At 36.3% G+C, this 24,061-nt stretch overlaps 1 protein-coding gene across 1 annotated transcript in view; it reads right to left on the bottom strand.

Annotated features, from left to right (window-relative positions):
* MTREX (Mtr4 exosome RNA helicase) overlaps window positions 1-24,061 on the bottom strand; it is a 101,784-nt gene that overhangs the window by 38,989 nt on the left and 38,734 nt on the right. Inside the window, exons 16-18 of the mRNA XM_004422817.3 lie at window positions 17,128-17,278; window positions 6,762-6,934; window positions 6,099-6,167 (exon numbers count right to left, since the gene is read on the bottom strand). Coding sequence (XP_004422874.1) covers window positions 6,099-6,167; window positions 6,762-6,934; window positions 17,128-17,278 — 393 coding nt within the window. The remainder of the gene's footprint in view (window positions 1-6,098; window positions 6,168-6,761; window positions 6,935-17,127; window positions 17,279-24,061) is intronic.

The following is a 24,061-nucleotide window of genomic DNA, read 5'->3' as shown; positions in this document are numbered from 1 at the left end:
ATAATTAAGAAAACTGTTCACAGTGTGTGTGTGTGCATGTGTGCAAATCTAATTATGTTAGGCATAATTTTTCTCCCTTAAAAATGTAAAAATCTGAGATCAACTACCAGCATGACAACAGGAAGAGCTCCACAAACCTGTTCTCCAGAAAAACTGGAGAAAATTATAAAAAATCAACCATTTAAAGTCCCTGGAAATGGTTCTAAGGGCATATAGCAAACGAAGAAACTTCTGTTCAAGGAAATGCACTAAACTCGGTAAGAATGCAAGAGTCTATGATACCTAGACCAAGACTACTCCCCCCTCACTCCTTCTAACTCAGTGAGACAGAAACTGGTGAAGCCAAGGAAAGGAGGGCTCCCTCTCCCAGAAGCAATTAGTTGGAGGTCTATCTTCTCAGGAGCGGCAGGATGTCAGCATTTCTTATCCTGCTCCTACTTAACCTGTTACTGAGGCTAAGTTCTGGGCAATTGAAGCTGAGATGTGGGGGCTCCCTCCTTCTGCCCAGCCCTCACTGGTTGGCCAGAGGCTCTATCTAGGGTGTGGCTCTACTGAGAATACGAGGGCCTCAACTGCTCTTGTTCTGGCTTATAAGGCATTGGTTCCATGCTGGGAGGGGCAAGGTGAGAAGACTTGAGGCTACCACCTCCATGCTCTATCTAGCCCTCAGGTCCTAAAGCAGGAGTGTTGCTCAGAGAGACCTGTGCCACTGTCCCAACACCAAACTTTAGAGCCTTGGCTCAGAGATTTTACCTAGGGGGAGAAGCAGGCCTTAAAACAGACAGCTCTTAATATCTTCCCAAAGAAAGTGACTTCATTTGCAATAGAGTCTGGGGAAGTTCCAGTCTAAGAGCACACTCAAAAATAGTGAAGGCAGTGGTGAAAGACAACTGGGAAAAGATCCGTAGAATCATTGGAGATATAGGCTAAAATGTAGGCCAGCTAGTTTGCAGGAGAGAATCTGGGGGAAAAAAACAGCTAGGAACAGCTGCCTGAAACTTGTGGGGCTTAACAGCAGGATATGTTCAGGGAGAGATACAAAGACAAATTTGTCAAAACCACTGTCATCCCAGGGTAACTGTGGGCATATCCAAGGCTGTGCCCAAGGAGCAATATAAAAGGCTTAGCACTGTAGGGGGGAAAGGGGAGTTCAAGTGGAGTGGAATAGACTTCACTCAAATAATCTAGCTAGTCACTAAACAAATAAACAAGCAAATAACAATAATAAGCCTGAGAGGGATGGGAGACCAGTACCAACAACTCTACAATATATTTAAAATGTCCAATTTCCAACAAAAAATTATGGACAGAAAAAAAAAAAGTATGATCCATGATGCATATAGCAGAAAAAAAAGCAGGCAACAGAAAGTGACTGTGAGAGGGACCAGATGTTGGATTAAACAAAGACTTAAAGTAGCCATTGTAAATGTATTCAAAGAACTAAAGGAACCATCATTAAAGAAGGAAGGTGTAACAACAATGTATCAAATAGAGAATATCAATAAAGAGACAGATATGATAAAAAAGAACCAACAGGAAACTCTGGAATTCAAAACTACAGTAACTGAAATGAAAAAGTCACTAGAGGGGTTCAAGAGTAGATCTGAACTAGCAGAAGAAAGCATTAGCAAATCTGAAAACAGATTGATAAGAGATTATGCAATCCATAAAAACAGAAAAAAATGAAGAAAAAAGAACAGAGCCTCAGAGAAATGTAGGACACCTTTAAGCACAACAACATACCCATCATGGGAGTACCAGAAGAAGAGAGAAAGGAATGAAATAACATTTAAAGAAATAATGGTTGAAAACTTCCCAAATTAATTGAGAAACCATTAATCTACACATTCAGGAAACTCAATGTAGAGTAAATGCAAAGTAGAATAAATGCAAAGAGATGCAAACAGACACATCAGAGTAAACATGCAGAAAGCCAAACACAAGGAGAAAATCTTGAAAGCAACAAGAGAAACAAGACTCATCTCTTACAGGGGACCACAATAAAATTAAAAGCAGAAACTCCTTGGCAGAAACAACGGAGGCCAAACGGCAGTGGGTTAACAGAAAAAAAACGGTTAACCAAGAATCCTATATCCAACAAAGTTATCTTTCAAAAACAGACATTCCTAGATAAACAAAAACTAAGAGAATTTGTTGCTAGCAAGCCCACTTTACAAAAACTACTAAAGGAATTTCTTGAGGCTGAAAGCAAGTGACACCAGACATTAATTTGAATCCACATCAAAAAAAAAACACTGGTAAAAGTAATTATGTAATAATAAAAGATAGTACAAATCAATATTTCCTTTTCTCTTAAATGATTTAAACCAATTATATAAAACAATATGTCTATATTGTAATTGTTGAGCCTGTAACATACAGAAATGTAGTATATTCGTCAAAAATAACACAAAGGAGTTAGGTGGGAGCAAAGCTGTATTGGGCTAAGGCAATAACTCCAGATGGTAACTTGAATCCACAGCAACTAATAAAGAGAACAAGAAATGATAAATAAGAAGGGTAATATAACAAAAGCTATAAATATATACTTACTCTCTTTTCTTCTCTAAGTTTCTTTAAAAGTTATAAAATTACATAAAGCAATAACTATAATATGTATTGTTGAGTTTGTAACATTTATAGATGTAACATATAACAACCATACCACAAAAAGAGGGAAAATGGAACAGAAGTATATAAGAGTAATGTTTCTATATCTCACTGGAATTAAGTTAGTACACATCTGAAACTTATTCTATTTTGTTAATATGTATATTGAAAGCCCTAGCAATCAAAAAGAAAATAACAAAAAAAATGTAGAGAAAAAAATTATTAAATAAATTTTTAAAATGTTACATTACAAAATATGCACGTAATGCAAAAGAAAGCAGTAAAGGAGGAATAGAAAAACAAAAAGGAAATGAGACAGACAAAAAGTAAAATGACAGACATAAATCAAACTATAGCAATAATAACATTAAATGTGAATGAATTAAGCAACCTAATCAATAGGCAGAGATTTTCAGACTGGATAAAAAAAGATCCAACTATGCTGTCTACAGGAGATACACTTTAAATTCATTGATACAAAAAAGACTGAAAGTAAAAAAGATGGAAAAAGATATATTGTGTAAGCAATAACCAAAAGAAAGCTGAAATGGCTATACTAATGTCAGACAAAATACACTTTAACAGAGCACAAAAACACATGAAGCACAAATTGACAGAAATGGAGGGAGAAATAGACAATTCAACAATAACAGTTAAGAGACTTCAATACTCTACTTTTAGTAATGCATAGAACAACTAGACAAAAGGATCTGAAAGGAAAGAAAGAGAAGACTTGAACATACTCTAAATTGACTAAGCCTAATAGTAGAACATCTTACTCCAAAACAGAAGACAATGCATTCTTCTCAACTGACATGAAACATTCCATAGGATAGATCATATATATGTCAGGCCATTAAACAAACTTCAATAAATTCAAAAGGACTGAAATAATACCAAGTATGTTTTCAACAACAATGGAATGAAATTGGAAATCAAAAACAGACAAAAATTTGGGAAATTCACAAATATATGAAAATTAACACACTCCTAAATAAACAATGGGTCAAAGACAGAAATCAAAAGGGAGGGGCTGGCCCAGTGGTGTAGCAGTTAAGTTTGCGCGCTCCACTTCAGGGGCCCGGGGTTTGGAGGTTCAGATCCCAGGCATGGACTGACGCACTGCTTGTCAAGCCATGCTGTGGTGGCATCCCATATAAAGTAGAGGAAGATGGGCAGGATGTTAGCCCAGGGCCAATCTTCCTCAGCAAAAAGAGGAGGACTGGCATCAGATGTTAGCTCAGGGCTAATCTTCCTCATCAAAAAAAAAAAAAAGAAAGAAAGAAAGAAGAAAAAGAAATCAAAACAGAAATTAGAAAATACTTTGAGATGAATGAAAATGAAGACACAATATACCAAAACTTATGGGATGTACCTAAAATATTTGCAGAGAGAAATTTATAGGCATAAATGCCTATATTAAAAAAGAAGATCTCGGGGCTGGCTCCATGGCATGGCGGTTAAGTGCACACTCTCCACCGCTAGCGGCCCAAGTTTGGATCCCAGGTGCACACCAACACACTGCTTGTCGGGCCATGCTGTGGTGGTGTCCCATATAAAGTGGAAGAAGATGGGCATGGATGTTAGCTCAGGGCCAGTCTTCCTCAGCAAAAAGAAGAGGATTGGCATGGATGTTAGCTCAGGGCTGATCTTCTTCTTCAAAAAAGAAGATCTCCAATTAACAATCTAACCTTCCATTTTAAGACAACAGAAAAAGAACAGCAAACTAAATCTAAAGCTAGCAGAAAGAAGGAAATAATAAAGATGGAGCAGAAATTAATGAAATTGAAAAACAGAAAGAAAAATCAATGAAACCAAAAGCTGGTTCCTTGAGATTAACAAAATTTGAGATAAAAAAATCTTTAGCCAGATGAAAGATTCAAATTATTAGAACCAAAATGAAAGAGGGCATATTACTAACAGCCTTATAAAATAAAAAGGATTATAAAGCAATATTATGAACAACTGTATACCAGTAAATTAGATAAAATGGACTAACTCCTAAAAAGACAAATCACTGAAACTGACTCAAGAAGAAACAGACAATCTGAACAGACCTCTAACAAGTAAAGAGACTGACTTAGTAATAAAAAAACTACCCACAAAGAAAAGCCCAGGCCCAGGTGATCTCACCACCAAATATTTAAGGAATTAATACCAATTCTTCAAACATTCTTCCAAAAAATAGAAGAGGAGGGGAACACTTCCTAACTCATTCTATGAGGCCAACATTACCCTGATATTAAACCTAGACAAAGACATCACAAGATAACTACAGAACAGTATCTCCTATGAATATGGGTATGAAAATCTTCAATAACACACTAGCAAACCAAATCAAGAAACAAATAAAAAGAGTAATACAGTTTGACCAAGTAGGATTTATCCCAGGAATCTAAAGTTGGTTTAACAACTTAAAATCAATTAATGTAATATACCACATCAGAATAAATTAAAATAGAATAAAAAACAACCACATGATTATCTGAATAGGCACATAAAAAGCATTTGACAAAATACAACACTCTTTCATGAAAGAAACACTCCACAAGCTAGGAATAGGAGGAAACTTCCTCAACTTGATAAAGAATACTTATGAAAAACCCAGAGCTAACATCATACTTAATGGTGAAAGACTAGATATTTTCCCCTAAGATTAGGAAAAATTCAAGGATATCTGCCCTCATCACTTCTATCAATATTGTACCAGAGGTTTTAGGCAGGGCAATTAAGCAAAACAAAGAAATAAAACACACCCAGATTGGAAAGGGAGAAGTAAAACCATCTCTATTTGTAGATGACATTACCGCGTATATACAAAATCGTAAGCAATCCACTAAAAACTACTAGAACTAATACACAAGTTCAGCAAAGTTGCAGGATACAAGACCAATATATGAAAATCAACTGTATTTCTATATATTTGCTATGAAAAATCAAAAAATGAAATTAAAAAAATCTCATTTACAATAGCATCAAATAGACAGGAGGGTTGAAAATTTCAAGATAGTCCTTCTTCGAATAAATTAACAAAATCATCCTTGATTTTATACAAGAAATCTTTTCAAAACATTTATATAATGACCAAAATCAACTTTATTATGCTTTCATTTAGAGAGAATAAGTAAATTGACCAGCTCCTCTAATTTCTTTTAAGTCTCTAATATATACCCAAATCAAAATTCTAATGTGCAGTGTCAGAAGCTGATTTTTTTCTAATATTCAACTTAAAGAGTAAAATTACAAAAAGGACTGATGAACTAAGAGAAGAAATTAAAATGTCATGAAATTAAAACTTGTTATTATTAGGGAAATAAACATACCACTTTAAGGACAAAATTTAAGATTATTCAAAAAATTAATTCCTTATGGCAGAACTAAAGCTTCTCTTAAGGTAATACTATTTCTACTCGGATCAATTTCATGAGTCCGAGAAAACATTTCACTAGAAATTTATATACAATTCTACTTTAAGGTCAACAATTTACCTTAACATTTGACTTTTTTGAGAAATTCACCACCACACCCCAGCCAAAATCATCTCCTTCGTTCTTTACCTGAAAAGCAAGTAAAACAAGTAAACAAGAATATTTATGTCCAAAAGGCAATTTTAGACTTCCATGCCCACATTATAGGTTAATAAAACTTTCTGAGTTTTCCGGGTAAAATATCTTATCACTACTAAACTTAAGGAAAAAGATATTAACCCTACAGAAAGAAATCACTACCAAATTTCATAGGCCTCTAAACAGCAACTACAGGAACTTCTCACTTGGCAAACAAATGTTAAAAATGATATGGTGTATTTATTCTGAGAATATCTGAAGTCTTTTATAGCTAATGAATTCACCCAGGACTGAAAACTGCCTTATTTTTAGATAGCATTTTATAACTGGAAATATTTTCATGCTAATTCCAAAACTGTCTACTTCAATTTATATCCCTCAAAATGAAAATCAGTGGAGATTAAAAGGCCTTCACACGACTCCCCCTTTATCAGTACCATGTGAAACAGGTAAAACAATATAATTAATATAGACCAACTACTGTAGCAGGAAAGCATTTTATCAAGAAAATAAATTAGAATCTTTATCCAAAAAATATTAAATATTGAAATATCCAAATATTTGATGAAAAAAATAATGACATACCTTTACCAAACGACCTGGTTGTAGAAATGGTAAGCAATATTTTGGTTTGTGAATATATTCTTCAATTTCTTTACCCAGTTTGGCAAGCTGCTGTCTAATCTTATAATAGATGACTACACTTTCTTCATTTGGTATGACTATTTTATTATACTGTTCTTCTGAGTTCTTTACCTCTGTAAATAAAACACATGTACAATGTCAAAAAATTATACACCTTATGTAAATTATACCAAAGGTACTTCTTTTTTCCTACTGCAACTGTAGGAAACAAAGTCAGTCTGCATAAATTAGAAGTTTTCAAGAAAAGCTTCAGAGATGACCATAAGGCATGTTGTCTTGTTTCTCCGTTCTCCATTAAGGCTCACCTTCTCTTATGTTTTCCCACAGTTCTCCAATTCATTGATTGTGAACCCTCAAAGTGAGTCTGAATTGGCAGTAGTTATATCTAGTGAGTTAATTCTCTTCTATGCATGAGGGGGAGGAGGTTATCTTTGGGAATTCTAGACCTACACTGTCCGACACAGCACTGTGCTGTAAAACTTTAAGTGATGGTAGAAATGTTCTGTCAGCACTTTTCAGTAGCCAGTAGACACCAGCCATATGTGGCTATTTAAATTAATTAAAATTAAATAGTTCTTCAATTGCATTAGCACCATTTCCAATGCTCAACAGCCACATGTGGCTAGTGACTTCTGTACTTGAATAGCAGACATAGAACATTTCCACCTTCACAGAAAGTTCCACTGGACAGCACTATTTTGGGCCTTCTAAGTAATATGCTAATTGAACTCGCAGCAAAGACTCCAGTATGCTAATGTCATTGGGCTTCCACCACCACCTGGGTCTAGGTCTCTAAAACTGAAGACAGGCAATTCAACTAGTTATTTTTCTACACAGTCAGTAGTCAAAACACCAGCACTTTCCAGCAATTATCCTCTTATTTAATCTACCCATTGATGATGCCATTCCCTGCTCCAATTCTTGCATCTAGTGCTGACCTCCCTTCCTCACTCATTCCATTATGCCTCTATTCCACTGTGAACAAACACTATTTTGTTATAAAATTCACCATTAATGACATTTAGTATACTCACAATGTATGCAACCATCACTACTATCTAGTTCTAGAATATTTTCACTACTCCAAAAGGAAATTCCATACCCATTATGCAAACACTCCTCCTTCTCTTCTTTCCCCAGCCCCTGGCAACCTTTCTGTCTGCACGAATTTGCCTATTCTAGATATTTCATATATATGGAACCATACAATGAGTGGCCTTTTGTGTTTGGCTTCCTTCACTTAGCATAATGTTTTCAAGGTTCATCCATGGTGTAGCATGTATCAATACTTTCCTTTTTATGGTGGAATAATATTCCATTATATAGGTATGTCATTTGTTTATCTGTTTACCAGCTGAAGGACATTTGAATTATTTCCACCTTTTGGCTTCTGTGAATAGAACTGCTATGAACATTCATGTAAAAGTTTTTGTTTGAACATGTTTCTAGTTCTTTTGATTATATACCCAGGAGGGGAAGTGCTGGGTCTTATGGTAATTCTGTATTTAACTTGCTGAGGAAGGGCTAAACTATTTTCCACAATGATCACACCATATTTTTAATTAACCTTTTGAAAAAATGCCCATCCCAGTGCGTCTGTGAAGTAGCATCTCAATGTGGTTATGATTTACATTTCCCTAATGACTAATGATGTCGAGCACCTTTTCATGTGCTTGTTGGCAAATTGTGTATCTTCTCTGGAGAAATGTCTATTCAAATCTTTTGCCTGTTTAAAAACTAAATTGTCTTTTCGTCGTTGAGTTGTAAGAGTTCTTTGTATATTCTGGATACTTGACCCTTAACAGATATGTGATTTGCAAATATTGTCTCCCATTCTGTAGGCTTTCTTTTCACTTTATTGTTGGTGTCTGTTAAGTGCATAAGTTTTTAGTTTTCATGAAATCCAATTTATTTATTTTTTCTTTTATTGCCTGTGCTTTGGGTATCTTATCTAAGAAGCCATTGCCAAATACAAGGTTAGGAAGATTTATACCTACGTTTTCTTCTAAGAGTTTTATGGCTTCCGTTCTTATATGTAGGACTTGCATCCAATTTCAGTTAATTTTTGTGTATGGTGTAACGGTCCAACTTCATTCTCTTGCATGTGGCTCTCCTGCTGTTCCAGCACCATTTGTTGAAAATCAATTGACCACAGATATATGGGTTTATTTCTGGACTCTCAGTTCTATTCCATTGATCAAACTCCTCTATTTAACCTGTGTGCTTCAGTTTCTTTATCAACAAATGAGGATAACAACAGTACCCGAACCCCACAAAGCTATAGTTACAGATTAATTGACATAAGATATGAAAAGTACTTAGCTAATGGTATATAGCACACAGTAAACACTCAGGAAGGATATTACTACTGTATTATTTTTATTAGCAACTTCAACATTCTCACAGACTGCTCCCTCTAACTTCTGGTCTTTTGTACTCTCTTAGACATACTGCATCATCCTGGTTATTTACTTATTTTTTTGGAAAGAAGTAAAAGGAAAAAGAGAAAGCCTTAGGACCACGACATCAGGCATGGGAATAAAAGAAGCCAAGTTTTTGATTTCTGAACCTTCCCTAATATGCCACACCTTTCCAACTTCTGGCCAAATTCCCATCCCGCACAAAGTCATCCTTAAATACAGCAGCAAATATGATCTAGATGGAGACAGAAGGTAAGGATGCTGGTCACCAACAACAGGTTCTTCTAATTTAAAAAGAAAACAACAGAACTATTAAAAGTCTGTTCCTCTCTCCAATTTCACAGGCCTTTTCCCTTCTGCATCTACTCTGTAGATGATACCACCTTCAAAAACTCACTTGCTTAGGAGGCATCCCATTTTAAGAGAAAATAAAGAAAATATATAGAAGTCTCTTCTCTCCCTTCCCTCTAAATAGTACCTGAATAGTGTCCACAGGCCTCACGGGCAGCTTCTAATCTCCAGTGGCACACTGCAACCCTGCACCCTGCCCCTGTGAGCTGACCTGTGGAGAGCCCTGCCTCAAGGGTTTTCCTTCCTGCTGACTCAGCTTCAAGCTCCCTTACCAGGCCAGCTCTCAGTTTACCTGTGTGCCCCTGGAGTTTTTGTGTGAGTTCCAGTAAGCCAAACCTCATCTTGGACATCCTTATATCCTCTGTACCCAGCAAAGCCTGGCCCCCAGGGCCTCGACACGGAGTTCATCCACAGTCCTCTCCTGCAGAAGGTGCAGACACTTCCTATGGCAGAAGGACGTCATCTTGCCTCATTTCACTCTTAGTCCTAGACAATTAGTTATTTTTGGAAAAGATTATGCCTTGCAAACAACTCTTGACTGTTATTCCAATCAGTGAGGACTTCTCACCCTTGTGTTCAGTTTTAGTCTACAGAACTGAGGTATGAAAGAATAATCTTGGGGTATGAGGGGTGGTCCAGAATAGAACCACCAATATGCATTCAAAAAGCATCCCAAGAGAAAAAATTGCCAAGTCAACAGCAATTTCCCATTTATAAAGAGATAGAGAACAACGACCTATAGCTGGTAGCTTTTTTACTTTCATTAAAAACAGGCCTAGGAGGGTCGCAGGGGCCGAATGAGGAGCAGAGATTAGCTCCACAGAATGTCCTGACTCAAGCTGAAACCCTGAGATACAGAGCCAACCGAGGGTGTGCAACGGCAAAGGCAGTCCACACGTGGAGAGGACTTAATAACTGAGGAAGCAATTTTTTAAATTATGTAATCTGATCCCCATAATCTTTTTAAGTATTCAACGTAGTTACTATAATATCCCTTTTATTCTTCTTAGACTTGAGTCACAATTAGGAGACCTGACCCAAATCACATGCCACATGCGAGCAGAACCAAACATTAGAACCCTAAGATCCAGTTCTGGGATCTCCCTCATCCTTAACAATAAACAAACCATCTCATTTTATCTCTAGCTGCTCAGGAATCTTTCTAAAATAAGTACCTACAAATAAATTTGCATTTGTTGATGATAACCATAATTTCATAAATAATTTTGGTAAAAACTCTAAATCTATAATTTTTTTTTACCATGTTAAAAAAATAGATATATGTATCTCCATCACGTATTATTAAGACCCTGCACTTAGACAGATTTGGCTTGGGGAAAGCAGGCTTAAATCAATTTGTGTAAAGGATTAAGCAATTTACTGGATCAACAGTGGTTCAGCAACTGCAACACTCTTCTCTCTAGTTCTCCTTGTACTTGACTTCTCTCTTTCTTAGCAAAGTCAACAAAAGCAATAGTATTTCCATTGTACTTACCCCTGGTCAGATCTCACATGTAATATATGATTTATCTCTGGGCACCACATTTTAAGAGAGACACATTTAGGGGCCAGCCCCGTGGCGTAGCGGTTAAGTGCTCGTGCTCTGCTGCTGGCGGCCCGGGTTCGGATCCCAGGAGCACACTGATGCACCGCTTTTCAGGCCATGCTGTGGCGGTGTCCCATATAAAGTAGAGGAAGATAGGCACAGATGTTAGCCCAGGGCCAGTCTTCCTCAGCAAAAAGAGGAGGATTGGCATGGATGTTAGCTCAGGGCTGATCTTCCTCACAAAAAAAAGAGAGACACATTTAGACATTTAACAAGTTGGCTGAAGGAGGAGACTGAAACGTTATCAGGGATGTGGGAGGAGACCCAGAGTTTGTAGACCACTCCCTCCTCCTCAAAGCCTATTTATTTTTATTGATTGATTGATTCTTTTAGTGACACCAGAGTCAGACACTGCCAGTGTCTGTTGGAAGTACTGAGCTGTGTTGTTTGGATTTTTTTTCTTTTCTTTTTACCTCTAACTTCTAGTTTTTTGTACTCTCTTAGGCATACTGCATCATCCTGGTTTTTTAAAAATGAACTGCATCACTTCTTACAGAAATTGTATTTATTCATTGAAGGCTATTCTTAACAACATATATTATGGCAGTAAAATTATCAGAAAAAGAAACAATTAAAAAACTATAAAAGATTATTTGAAAGACTAAAGCCAAGAAGTTATACAAGAAGGAAAACTATACACTGAAATGCCAATCCCGTCGCCCCACCGAAAGTTACAAAGTAACACTTGTTTGCAGGAATCAGTGGAACACTAACTAAGCACTAACAAGAGTTGTTTATGGCGAGATGATATACAAAGAAATCTGCTTGGATGCTTAAATATTGCCCCACCCTCTACTTCAATCACTTCAGTACTGAGACCACTCAACTAAAGAATCAAAAGTTGGAGAGACATTTTAAGAAGTCACATGTATTTTGTATCTCGGACTATAACTATGACTACATACCACTCCCAGAAGTTAGTAAGTTTAGGTGCAGTCTGCTTTTTCTCCAAATTAAGGATAGTATCTCTTGCACCCCAATCAAAGAGTAGAGGAACCTCAGTATAAGAAGCTAGTTTCACTGCAGTGCACCACCACAGAAAAGCCTCAGTATCTTAGGAAACAGTATGTGAGATATGCCCATAAATTCTTCTTCTTTTTTTTTGTGAGGAAGATCAGCCCTGAGCTAACATCCATGCTAATCCTCCTCTTTTTGCTGAGGAAGACCGGCTCTGAGCTAACATCTATTGCTAATCCTCCTCTTTTTCCCCCAAAGCCCCAGTAGATAGTTGTATGTCATAGCTGCACATCCTTCTAGTTGCTGTATGTGGGACGCGGCCTCAGCATGGCAGGAGAAGCGGTACATCGGTGCGCGCCCGGGATCCGAAACCGGGCCACCAGCAGCGGAGCGCACGCACTTAACCGCTAAGCCACGGGGCCAGCCCACTCATAAATTCTTAAGACAGTTTGCAACCAATTTCCTCCTTTTGAGGGAGAAGGGGGGTGGTGGATCCAAAAATGTATTCCTATCCTATAATATGTGCAATAGATACAGACCTGTGGGTGATGGGAAAATGGACTGCTACTCCCACTACCGAGCAAATTTTGCAACACGTTCAAGTTTAAATGGTTTTACTGATCTATGGCAATACTATCAGTAATTAAAACAAGCACTTATTGAGCATTTGATATAAATTATTTCACTTAATTCTCATGAATTGGATGAATTAGATATTATTCCAATTGCATAAAAGAGCCAACTAAGGCTAAGGTAGTCTTGATTCAAACACATGTTTAACTCCACAGCTCTTGCTATTAACCATGGCATTATCTATTAATGAAACTAAACAAAAAGATCAAAATTAGGACTGCATTTTTCTTTCCAGCAAAGGAACAGTGAATTCCTGGAAATTTTACTCTTATAGCTCACTGGAAAATCTACTGTGGATTCAGTAAATCAAAATGAAAAACATCTTATGTATGCCAGCCATCTAAATTCATTATAAAAAATAAAGCATTGTATTCGTAAAATAAAGATTAATTCTATACTTCTAAAGACAATAGTCTACATTTTAATTTTGGTATATTTAAGGTGGTAAAAATAATACAAGTTCTCTTGAAAAGGTAGTATCAATAGCAAAAGGAATTATACTCTTCCAAGTAATAAGTGAAAGGTGAATAAACTTCATTCAAGATGTATTCTATATCTTTAAAGATTTTATTTATTCAGTTTTTTCCCCCCAAAGCCCCAGTAGATAGTTGTATGTCATAGGTTCACATCCTTCTAGTTGCTGTATGTGGGACTCGGCCTCGCGTTGGACGGAGAAGTGGTGCCTCGGGGCGCTCCCGGGATCCGAACCCGGGCCGCCAGCATCAGAGGGCACGCACTTAACCGCTAAGCCACGGAGCCGGCCCTATTCTATATCTTTAAAGCACACAGGATAGCCCCTATCATCTCTAACCATCTCCTCTTACACTACACGCCTTTTGTTTGGTCACACCACTCAGCCCTGCAAAGTGTACTAAAGGTATTGCAATTCCCCCATCAATTATCTTTTTCATCACTTAAATTCCTACCTTTTCCATTAAAAAGTCTGTTATACTTTTGATATTTAGTTTATTTATTGGTTTCAAAATATTAGAAAAACATGTCTTGCCCCTTTTAAAAAGAGGTAGAGAAATGTATGGATAATTCAATTGCAAGAAGATTCAAGTGTATAGCAGCAACACCAGGAATCAGATTATGTTACTCACAATCCCTTCAAAGGTTAAGTCAGTTAGAACCACACTGAAAACAACAGCAACAACAGCTGTGGCTTGGGGAGACAGAGGACAGGGATGGAGAAATAGTGGTAATGTTTAAGTTCACAGAGTGGGTAGCAGAACCTTGGTCAAAGTCATATTGAACAATCTGAGCCCAGCTAGAAGTCATAAAAAGGGCTTTAAATAAATGGGAAAATACTTGGAGCTCTCCCTCTATCTCCGACTGTATCTGCGATATTTTCTATGAAATTATGGAAGAATAATATAAAGTGAAGTTTAAAAAGTAATTTACTGATTGTTAGAATACATTATTTTTACAAAGAAGGGGGGGAAGCAATGGTAGGTGCACCAATGTGCACCCTATTTCTTGTGATTATTCAGTCTCTAAACCACTCTAACTGCTGGCTGCGTACATTATGCATAATTATCCTAGTTATACATGATATAGTGCTAACTGCCTAGGAGGAATATTTTAAAGTTTCTTTCCTTTTTTTTTTTTGTGTGAGGAAGATCAGCCCTGAGCTAACATCCGTCGCCAATCCTCCTCTTTTTGCTGAGGAAGATTGGCCCTGGGCTAACATCCGTGCCTATCTTCCCCTACTTTATATGGGATGCCGCCACAGCATGGCTTGACAAGCGGTGTGTTGGTGCGCACCCAGGACCTGAATCTGCGAACCCCGGGCCGCTGAAGTGGAACACCCGCACTTAACTGCTTGCACCACTGGGCCGGCCCCAAGTTTAATTCTTTTTATTTAAAGTATTAAGCTGACTTGTGACCTTATACTTGTTTAAATGACAGCATCTGAAATTTATATAAGGTAAAATTAATGCATTTCCTTCTTTAGTACTAATCTGATTTCAATACCACCTTAATTCAAATCTAAATCCACACTATACTTAAATCTTGTTGATATTTTTTTATTCTATTATATTTTTTTTGTGGGAGGAGAGGAGATTCATAGCTCCTTTAAAAATCCGGTTCTTTGAGACTAGAATCACACTTTCCTTTCTCTTTGCTAAGGCCATAGTTTATCACCAAGACAAATAGTATTAAATACTTTACAAGAAAATAATAATGTAATGCGACCTGAAATTATACATTTGTGATTAATTTTACAAGGTGCGTTTTAAAAATTCAACAGCTTTGCTTGTGGAAATTTAAGTAAAGGTAAGTCTTAAAATCAGCCAGCTCAAGTTTTTTTTAATCATCTTTTTTCATCCTTGTTTTTTTTTCAGTCAGAGAAGTTACAACATCTATTCTCACCACATTAAAAAGGGATGATCCATGCCTTAATAAGCACGGCTTAGGAGTAGGAGTCCAAGATTCTAATCTCAATTCTGGCATCAATCAAATATGCAACCTTAGAGATACTGACAACATCTTTAGCCTTTTTTTTTTTAATCTGTAAAATGATGCCAAAGTTCCTTTCAGGTCTATAGATTGTAATGAAGAAGCCTCTCTTAATGAAGACCTGAGAAATCAAGGAAAGAGGAAATAATTACGATCTATCATCCAGGTAAGGGAAAAAAAAATACAGAGAGAGAACTCACTTGGATGTTCTAAGTCTCTCTCCTCTCTTTTTTTGGTGAGGAAGATTGGCCCTGAGCTAACGCCTATTGCCAATCTTCCTCTTTTTTGCTGAGGAAGATTAGCTCTGAGCTAACATCTGTGCCCATATTCCTCTATTTTGTATGTGGGACACCGTCACAGCATGGCTTGATGAGCGGTGCATTGGTCCGTGCCTGGGATTCAAACCAGTGAGCCCCAGGCTGCCAAAGTGGAGTGCACGAACCAACCACTACACCACTGGGCCGGCCCCCAGTCTTTCTCATTTTTTAAAGGCATATTATGATACTTCATCTACTTCTGGCTACAAAAAAGCTGAGTGGAAGTGTCTTATGCACCCATGATAAAAAGGTATCTCAAATTTGCCTTTATTGTTAAATAAACCATAGTACATGCATAAAATAAAAATATTATGCAGTCACTAAAAATCATACTTTCAAAGAATACATGAAATTAAATTTTAAAAAGCCAGAATCATGAGTTAGTGAAGGTAAAGCATTTAACACAAGGCTGGGCATAGGGTAAATATTTAACAAATGATACCAATTATAAGTACCATCATTACTATTACAGAAACTGTATACTTGATCTTGTCTTGAAAAAAAGGCATATGTATGAGAAAGAAAAAAGACAGAACTACAAAGTATTAATAGTGGTTGTGTGGTTGTTTTTGTGTGAGATTAAAAATGATTTTAAATTTCCCTTGTATCTTTTGCTGAATTTTCTCTTTTTTCCCCCTTTACAATGACTATGGATTTTTTAAAGATTTACCCAAAACACTATTTTAAATCTTTGCCTCTAGTTTAGATTTTAATATGCTCCGTATGATGATCAGCTGCAATATTCTCTAAGATAACGATCAATATATAATTCTACTTGAATGTAGTTACCATAGAACACTTACTTTGTGGATTTTAGAAAGTAGTATCTTTTTTTTTTCTTTTTGTGAGGAAGATTAGCCCTGAGCTAACATCTGCCAATCCTCCTCTTTGCTGAGGAAGACTGGCCCTGGGCTAACATCTGTGCCCATCTTCCTCTACTTTATATGGGACACTGCCACAGCATGGCTTGACAAGCAGCGCGTCGGTGCGTGCTGGGGATCCGAACCCATGAACCCCTGGTCGCTGCAGTGGAGCATGCGCACTTAATCACTATGCCACCTGGCACGGCCCCAGAAAGTTGTATCTTAATATTAGGAGCTAGAAATTCTAAAAAAGCTGAACTCAAATCCAAGTTAAAATATTACGTTTCCTTACTTATTCATAAACTTATGCTATGGCACTCTTTTATAATGATAAAAGGGTGAAAGGGCAAGACTAATATACACATGCTTCTTACAGGTCAAATTTTAATATACCAGGCTTTTTGTTATATCATTATTAACAAACATGAGTTACATATCATGTGGTATGTCTGTAACAGTAAACTATACTAAATTCGAATCAACTGTAGAAGGGTGTTCTGTCAGGGTTTTCTTACTTTCATTTTAAAATGTTCTAGTTGGTTACAATGACCAGATTACAGTTCTTACTTCACTCTATGTAAGGACCAAGATTTGGCTTACCAGAAAAAAACAATGGCCAAAGCAGCAATGATGCAGTAATCTTGCTATTTGATCTCCTAGCTAAAGGAGGCGCTGTTATGGTAATTTTATACTTACTCTCTACTACTCCTGGAATTGCTCTATAATGCTGAAACTGGTAGAAGGATTTTTCCAACATGTACTCAGGATTAATTTCTTCTACACGTAGTAAGTTCAAAACCATGTTGTAGGTCAAATGGAAAGCACTATTTAGAGGATCAGCTGAGCCCTAAGAGAAAAAAAAGTTAATGTTGTAGGTTTTTCAAATAAATTAAAAAAAATATTTTTAACCTGTTAAATTACTTAATAATTGTCTATATTAAAAAATACTATAGAAATGTATTAAGTTCTTTCCTTTAAAAGACCAATACAAACTGACAAAATAGTTGATCTTTGGGAAAGCAAAGAGAAGAAAAAATTACTAAATAGGACAGTAGTAGTTAAAATACTGTTTGCCAGGTATGTTTAGCTCTCTGCCTTCTAGGTACTTGACAGGATCATACATTTTTGACTCCTCAAAGGTTGGGGTAATTAAGCTGTAGTGATGTGTTACTTCCTAGCCAAGTATTTAATTGCCAAGTATCTCATCTCTTCTGGCACGGTGACTGATAATGTTCAAGATGGTGGTTTCTCCATCAGCTTGGATTCCTAAACAATAATGATGAGCAGAGCCTCCCTTATACACCTGCATTGAATAGGTAAGAGAAATAATACTTTAAGTTATCGAGATTTAAGTTTGTTACTGCAGCATGACAGCCTGTGCTGACAGAGTACACTAAATTTATTTCAGAATGATACTGAGTTAAAAATTAGTACCTTGAAATTCTCCGCTTCCTCTAACGACATAAAACTGCTAATGTGTTTGCCCCAAATTTACAGACCATTATCTACACTTTGAAAATTCCTCTTTCTCCTCCTTTGGCTGTTACCAAAGAAGGGTTAGGCTAGTGACCTGACAGAATAAAACATTTGTCTACAATAGTGTGACCTTAACTCAAAACAAGATTTAGATCCAAAATAATTCGCTGAGATCTAAACTTCTCTTTCAGTAATGTTTCTGCAGGAATATTTTTTTCAATGCAAATACTTCCTAAGAATAATTATGTAGTTATATAAGAGAATGACCAAATTCTTGGGAGATGCATGCTGAAACACTTAGAAGTGAAATGTCATAAAATATGCTACATATTTGTAAATGGCATAGCAAAATACATATATACTCTTAGGGTAGTCAGCGCTCTTAAATCGAGGTTCATAGGCTAACTTTATGGCATTCAGAATTTTAAATGTATGCATAGAGGATTTTATGAGGAGGAGCAGAACTTTCACCAGTCTCAAATGGTGGTATTCCTTGAACACCGAAAAATCAAGAGCCTTTTGCCCTAGGGGGACAGTTAGTACGTCCCTAAAACCTTGATTTTATCCACTTTCCTTGAAAATAGGGCCAAAGGCAGATGTGAAGTTAATATGAAAACCACATTATTGGGGAAGAGAGGAATTAAACTTCAGCTACTTCATAATTTTGCAAACAGATCCACACTTTATTTTTCTTTTCTATTATTACCACCTTTAAGAAATTTTGGGGCTTCAACATTGCAAATGTTTTTCCAACCTCAAGCTTCATTTCTATATTCTCAACTGCTGTAGAATACACCTATCTGAATTCTCAGTCACCTGAAACTCAACATAGCATTTTGAGATGTTATCCAAGTGACTCAGGAATAGTCCCAACTTATACCTGTTATATTGGTGTAATTATTTTTTTTTTTTAAAGATTTTATTCATTTTACTTTTTCCCCCCAAAGCCCCAGTAGATAGTTGTATGTCATAGCTGCACATCCTTCTAGTTGCTGTATGCAGGACTCGGCCTCAGGATGGACGGAGAAGTGGTGCCTCGATGCGCACCCGGGATCCGAACCCGGGCCACCAGCATTGCAGCGCGCGCACTTAACCACCAAGCCACAGGGCCGGCCCAATTGGTGTAATTATTAATAACTTTCTCTTTCACTCTTACAGTATCCTAATTTGGGTGCTAAATAATACAGTTATAGCATCTAAAATGAAATTTCTCTCTCTTACTCCTTCCCATTCCTGACTGAGTTTCCCTCTCACATAGATTAATGGTTAGTGAGATTACTCACTTACGTTCCAATTTAGGAGTTCTCTCTTTCTTTCTTCTGCTTTATCCCTTTCTTTTCTTTTTTGTGAGGAAGATCAGCTCTGAGCTAACATCCGATGCCAATCCTCCTTTTTTTTTTTTTTTTTTTTGCTGAGGAAGATTGGCCCTGAGCTAACATCTGTACCTATCTTCCTCTACTTTATATGGGATGCCACCACACCATGGCTTGACAAGCAGTGTGCCAATGCATGCCTGGGATCCGAACCTGTGAACCCTGGACCGCCGAAGTAGAACATGAGCCACTGGCCTAGCCTCTCCCTTTCTTTTATTTTAATCACTCAACTGTTGCAGATTATTTCCTTAATATATTTTAAGATTAGTTCTTTTGTTTCTTTACCACTGCCATCACCCTAGTTCAAAGTTTCATCAAATCTTATCTAGATTACTACAACTGTCATCCTTACTAACCTGGTTTCAATTTTCCTTCCAATTTATCCAATGGTGCTGCCAGACATGCCAAAATATAATTTTACTGTAATATAATACCCTATTAAGCAATAATAAATGACTGCTTAAAGCAAAGTGTGTAGATACTGAAATTTAGTCGGTCATACCAAATTTTATTTTCTCCTCATGAAACAGAACGGGAAATAACATGACTTCTCACCAAAAAAAAAACGTAAATATGTGAGGTGATGAATGTGTTAATTAACTCAATTATTAGAATCCTTTCACAATATGAACATATATCAAATCATCACTTGAAGTATAGCTATAATTTTATTTGTCAATTACACGTCAATAAAGTTGAAAAAATAACAATGCATTGTAGTAGAAGTGTGTTGTTTTAAGAAACTTTTATTTCAGGTACACACATACACACGCACACACAGAAGTAAAGTGCCCTGGACATAATGTAATAAACTGTATCATTTGCTAATGATTGGGGTAATAAAGTCTGAAAAATACTGAGGATCAGATCTAAACACCCAATTTAGCAATCAAGGTAATAAACTCATCTGTCTCATCCATAAGTATCCACAGATATCCTTTGGTCTGGCAAAACCAAGGAACCCAAATACAACACGTTAATTCTTGATATTAAAGCCCCTTCTCTTTCCTAAAATATCTTTCTTGTTAGCCCTGGAAATCAAAATGCAACCTCCAGCCCTACCCCATCCCTTTAGGGCTTGCCTCAGGTTCTATTTCCTCCATAAAGCCTTAAATCACAATCATCTAGTCTAGAATTATCTCAAATTTCCCTAAACCAGAGTTATCAGAATAATCTATATTCTGGCACTGAGCCGTATATCGCGTCTTGTTCACTTTCTGTACTACGTGTGTAGATAAATAGATTCCCAAAGTTGAAAAAGGGTCACATCTACTGAGGACTTAGCATGTGCAAATCACTGTAATAAGCACTTTAATAAATTTTCAATTCACAGTATTCATACAAAACAGATTGTGTCCTCATTTTAAATAAGAAACAGGTTCCGAGAGGTGAAGAGGCTTGCCCAGGCTAAAGAGGTCAGGAGGCAAAACCTTTAGGACTCTCTGGGCTAAACTCCTCCTAGAGGGCAAATTCATATTGTAACTTATTTTACATCCCTGTCTTTTCAATACTCATTTTACTAAAATTATAGGAACCCTCAAATGTTGATCAAATATTTCCCAACTTTTTATGTATTTAATTTGATCAACTCATAAAATTTTTAAATAATATATTAACAAATAGCCTAATAAAAGGGTCACCCAAAATTTAACTGGAACAAGACAGGCAGCCAAGGATAAGTAAAGATTTTCAACTAGCTTCATTCTAGACAAACCGAAAGATTCTTTTAGTTGTCAAGTTGCTCACTGAAAACAGTAAGATTGAGAGAGCCAAATAGCAATTTTCTAAAGTAGTTTTTGTAATATTACCTTTTGAATATTATCCTACTTCTAATGATCTCTTATATTTCAGAATATATGGTTCATTCAGGCAAACAGTTTAAAAAATTGCCAGTCTAAATATTTTTGCATTTTTTTGTATGAGGAAGATCAGCCCTGAGCTAACATCTGATGCCAATCCTCCTCTTTCTTCTGAGGAAGACTGGCCCTGAGCTAACATCGGTGCCCATCTTTCTCTACTTTATATGGAATGCCGCCACGGCATGGCTTGACAAGCAGTGTGTCAGTGCGCACCCGGGATCCAAACCAGCGAATCCTGGGCCGCTGCAGTGGAGCGCGTGCACTTAACCCCTTGTGCCACCGGGCTGGCCCCAATATTTTTGCATTTTGAACCACAAAGGTAGAAGATAGAATAAAACAAATATATGTGGGTCTTCCTACTTCTCCAAAAAAGGTCCATAAGTAGTTATCTTACCTTGAGTACCTCAGAGAACTAACCTTAAGAGAATAGGTATGTTTTTTCTAAAGTTCCAAAGACTTTAAATAACCAGTATGGTCAAAATTATTTCTTCTTCAAATGAGTTTAATTTTCTTTAACCATTAACAGTGTAGTTCATTTTTCAAATGAACACACAACTGACTAGAAACAGAAAGACTGTATAGTCTAGAATTAGTACCTTCTGTACTGTAAGAAACCAGTATGTTTATTTCATCATTTTAGAAATTATTTATTTTGATAAAATCAATAAGGATATTTACTCAAAGTAATGTGATATTTTTATATTCTTTTGAAAATATGGACACTATATTGGAATGCATATTTCTTTCGTTTACATTGAAGAAATGTAGAATCTCTCAACTACTGAAGCAGAAGCAGTCTTTCTGGAAACTGTTAAACACACACTTTCCATCTAACTCAACTTTTCATGTGAGCAAACATTATAATGAACTGACTTTTTTTTTTAGCTCATGTCAAGTATATCAAAAGAACAAACCACTGTCTTATGTCAAATTTTGCTTGAGCTAACAGTTGAAAAATCTGTCCATAATTAAAAAGGAACGGATGTGAAGGTATCAGATAAACAAACAAAAGTAGGATACTGTTACAATAGCAGGACTGGAAGAGTTTAATAACTTTCTAACAACTCCTTAGAAAGCTAGTCGAGCCAAAAAAGCTAAAGAAAGAAACTATTAAAACATTTTAAATTCAAGATTACTAAATTATTTACAAGCACAAATATATAAATGTGCGTGTGTGTGTTTATGTACTGAGATACTGAAAATCACTACAAATAATCTTTAGCCAACAATCAATGAACGCATGTATTTTACCATCTTTCTGGTTAAGACTACTTAACAAAACAATAGGAAAAATGATTAAATACGACAAACATTTGAATTTTATTAATGCACAAAGTATACTAATTATTTTTATATTCGGTGTGACTGAATAAGCTGTGTATTTTAATTTTTATTTGAGAAAATAACTTTATTCTTTCTATTCATTAAAGCCCTATTACTTAAGAGTGAATATCAATCATTTTTGCTTAAAAGAAAATAAAATAGACCTGACATTATAATGAATTTTTTAGTTCATATGCTATATTAAGAATATCAAAAGAACAAACTGCTGTCATGCCAAATTTTGTTCTAACTGAAAAATGTATTTGCATGAGGTACTGAGTAGCAGTAGCACATGGTGAACAGGAGCATGGACTCTGAAGCCAGGCTGCCTGGGTTCAAAAGCAGGATTTGCCATTTAACGACAATACGACTCTGGAAAAATTATTTAATCTCTGCGTGTCTTATTTATTTATAAAATGGGGATAAGAGTAATTATTTGCTCATATAATTGCCTACCGTTATTATCAATAAACAGGCACTACACCCTTTCAATAAGTCAAGCTATATAGCATTCAAAGTAAAAGTTACCACTTCACACTCAGTAGGAAGGTTATACATCAAAAGGATAGATAATAACAAGTGTCGGCTAGAATGCAGAGAAACTTGAACCCTCGTACACTCCTGGTGGGAATGTAAAATAGCACAGCTGCTGAGGAAAACCAGTCCGGCCGGTTAAAAGGTTAAACAAAGAATTACTATACGACCCAGCAATTTCACTCATAGGTATATACCTGAGAGAAATAAAAACATGTTCACGCAGAAACTTGTAACCAAACATTCATAGCAGCATTATTCATAATAGCCAAAAAGTGAAAACCACCCAAATGTCATCCATCCACTGACAAATGCATACGTAAAATGTGATATAATCATACAACAGAGTATTATTCATCAATAACAAGGAATGGAGTACTGATGTATGTTACAATATGGATGAACCTTGAAAACGTTATACTAAATGAAAGAAGCCAGATACAAAAGGTCACATATTGTATGATTCCATTCATATGAAATTTCCAGAACAGGCAAATCTATAGGGACAGAAAGTAGATTAGTGATTTGCCTAAGCTCTGGGGCAAGTGGAAAAACTTGGGAGGAAATGGAGAGTGACTGTTAATGCATACAAAGTTTCTTTTTGGGTTGATGAAAATGTTCTAAAATTGATTGTAGTGATGGTGGCAAAACTCTGTGAAAATATTAAAAACCATGAAACTGGATGAACTGTATGATATGTGAATTATATTTCAATAAAGCTGTTTTAAAAAGTTAATTTTAGAAATGACAGAAATTAAAACCCTTACACACTATTGGTGGGAATGCAAAATGGTGCAGCCACTATGGAAAAAAGTATGGAGGTTCCTCAAAAAATTAATAGAACTACCACACGATCCAGCAACCCCACTTCTGGGTATTTACCCAAAAGAACTGAAATCAAGATACTGAACAGATATTAGCCATTCCTATGTTCAGTGCAGTACTATTTACAATAGCCAAGATGTGGAAACAATCTAAATGTCCATTGACAGATGAATGGATAAAGTAAGTGTGGTATATACATATAATGGAATAGTATTCAGCCTTAAAAAAGAAGAAAATGCT

The sequence above is a fragment of the Ceratotherium simum genome, chromosome 18 (assembly GCF_057802395.1).
Source record: "Ceratotherium simum simum isolate JZ-2026a chromosome 18, ASM5780239v1, whole genome shotgun sequence".
NCBI classification, from domain to species: domain Eukaryota; kingdom Metazoa; phylum Chordata; class Mammalia; order Perissodactyla; family Rhinocerotidae; genus Ceratotherium; species Ceratotherium simum.
This window is presented reverse-complemented; position numbering and strand designations above follow the sequence as displayed.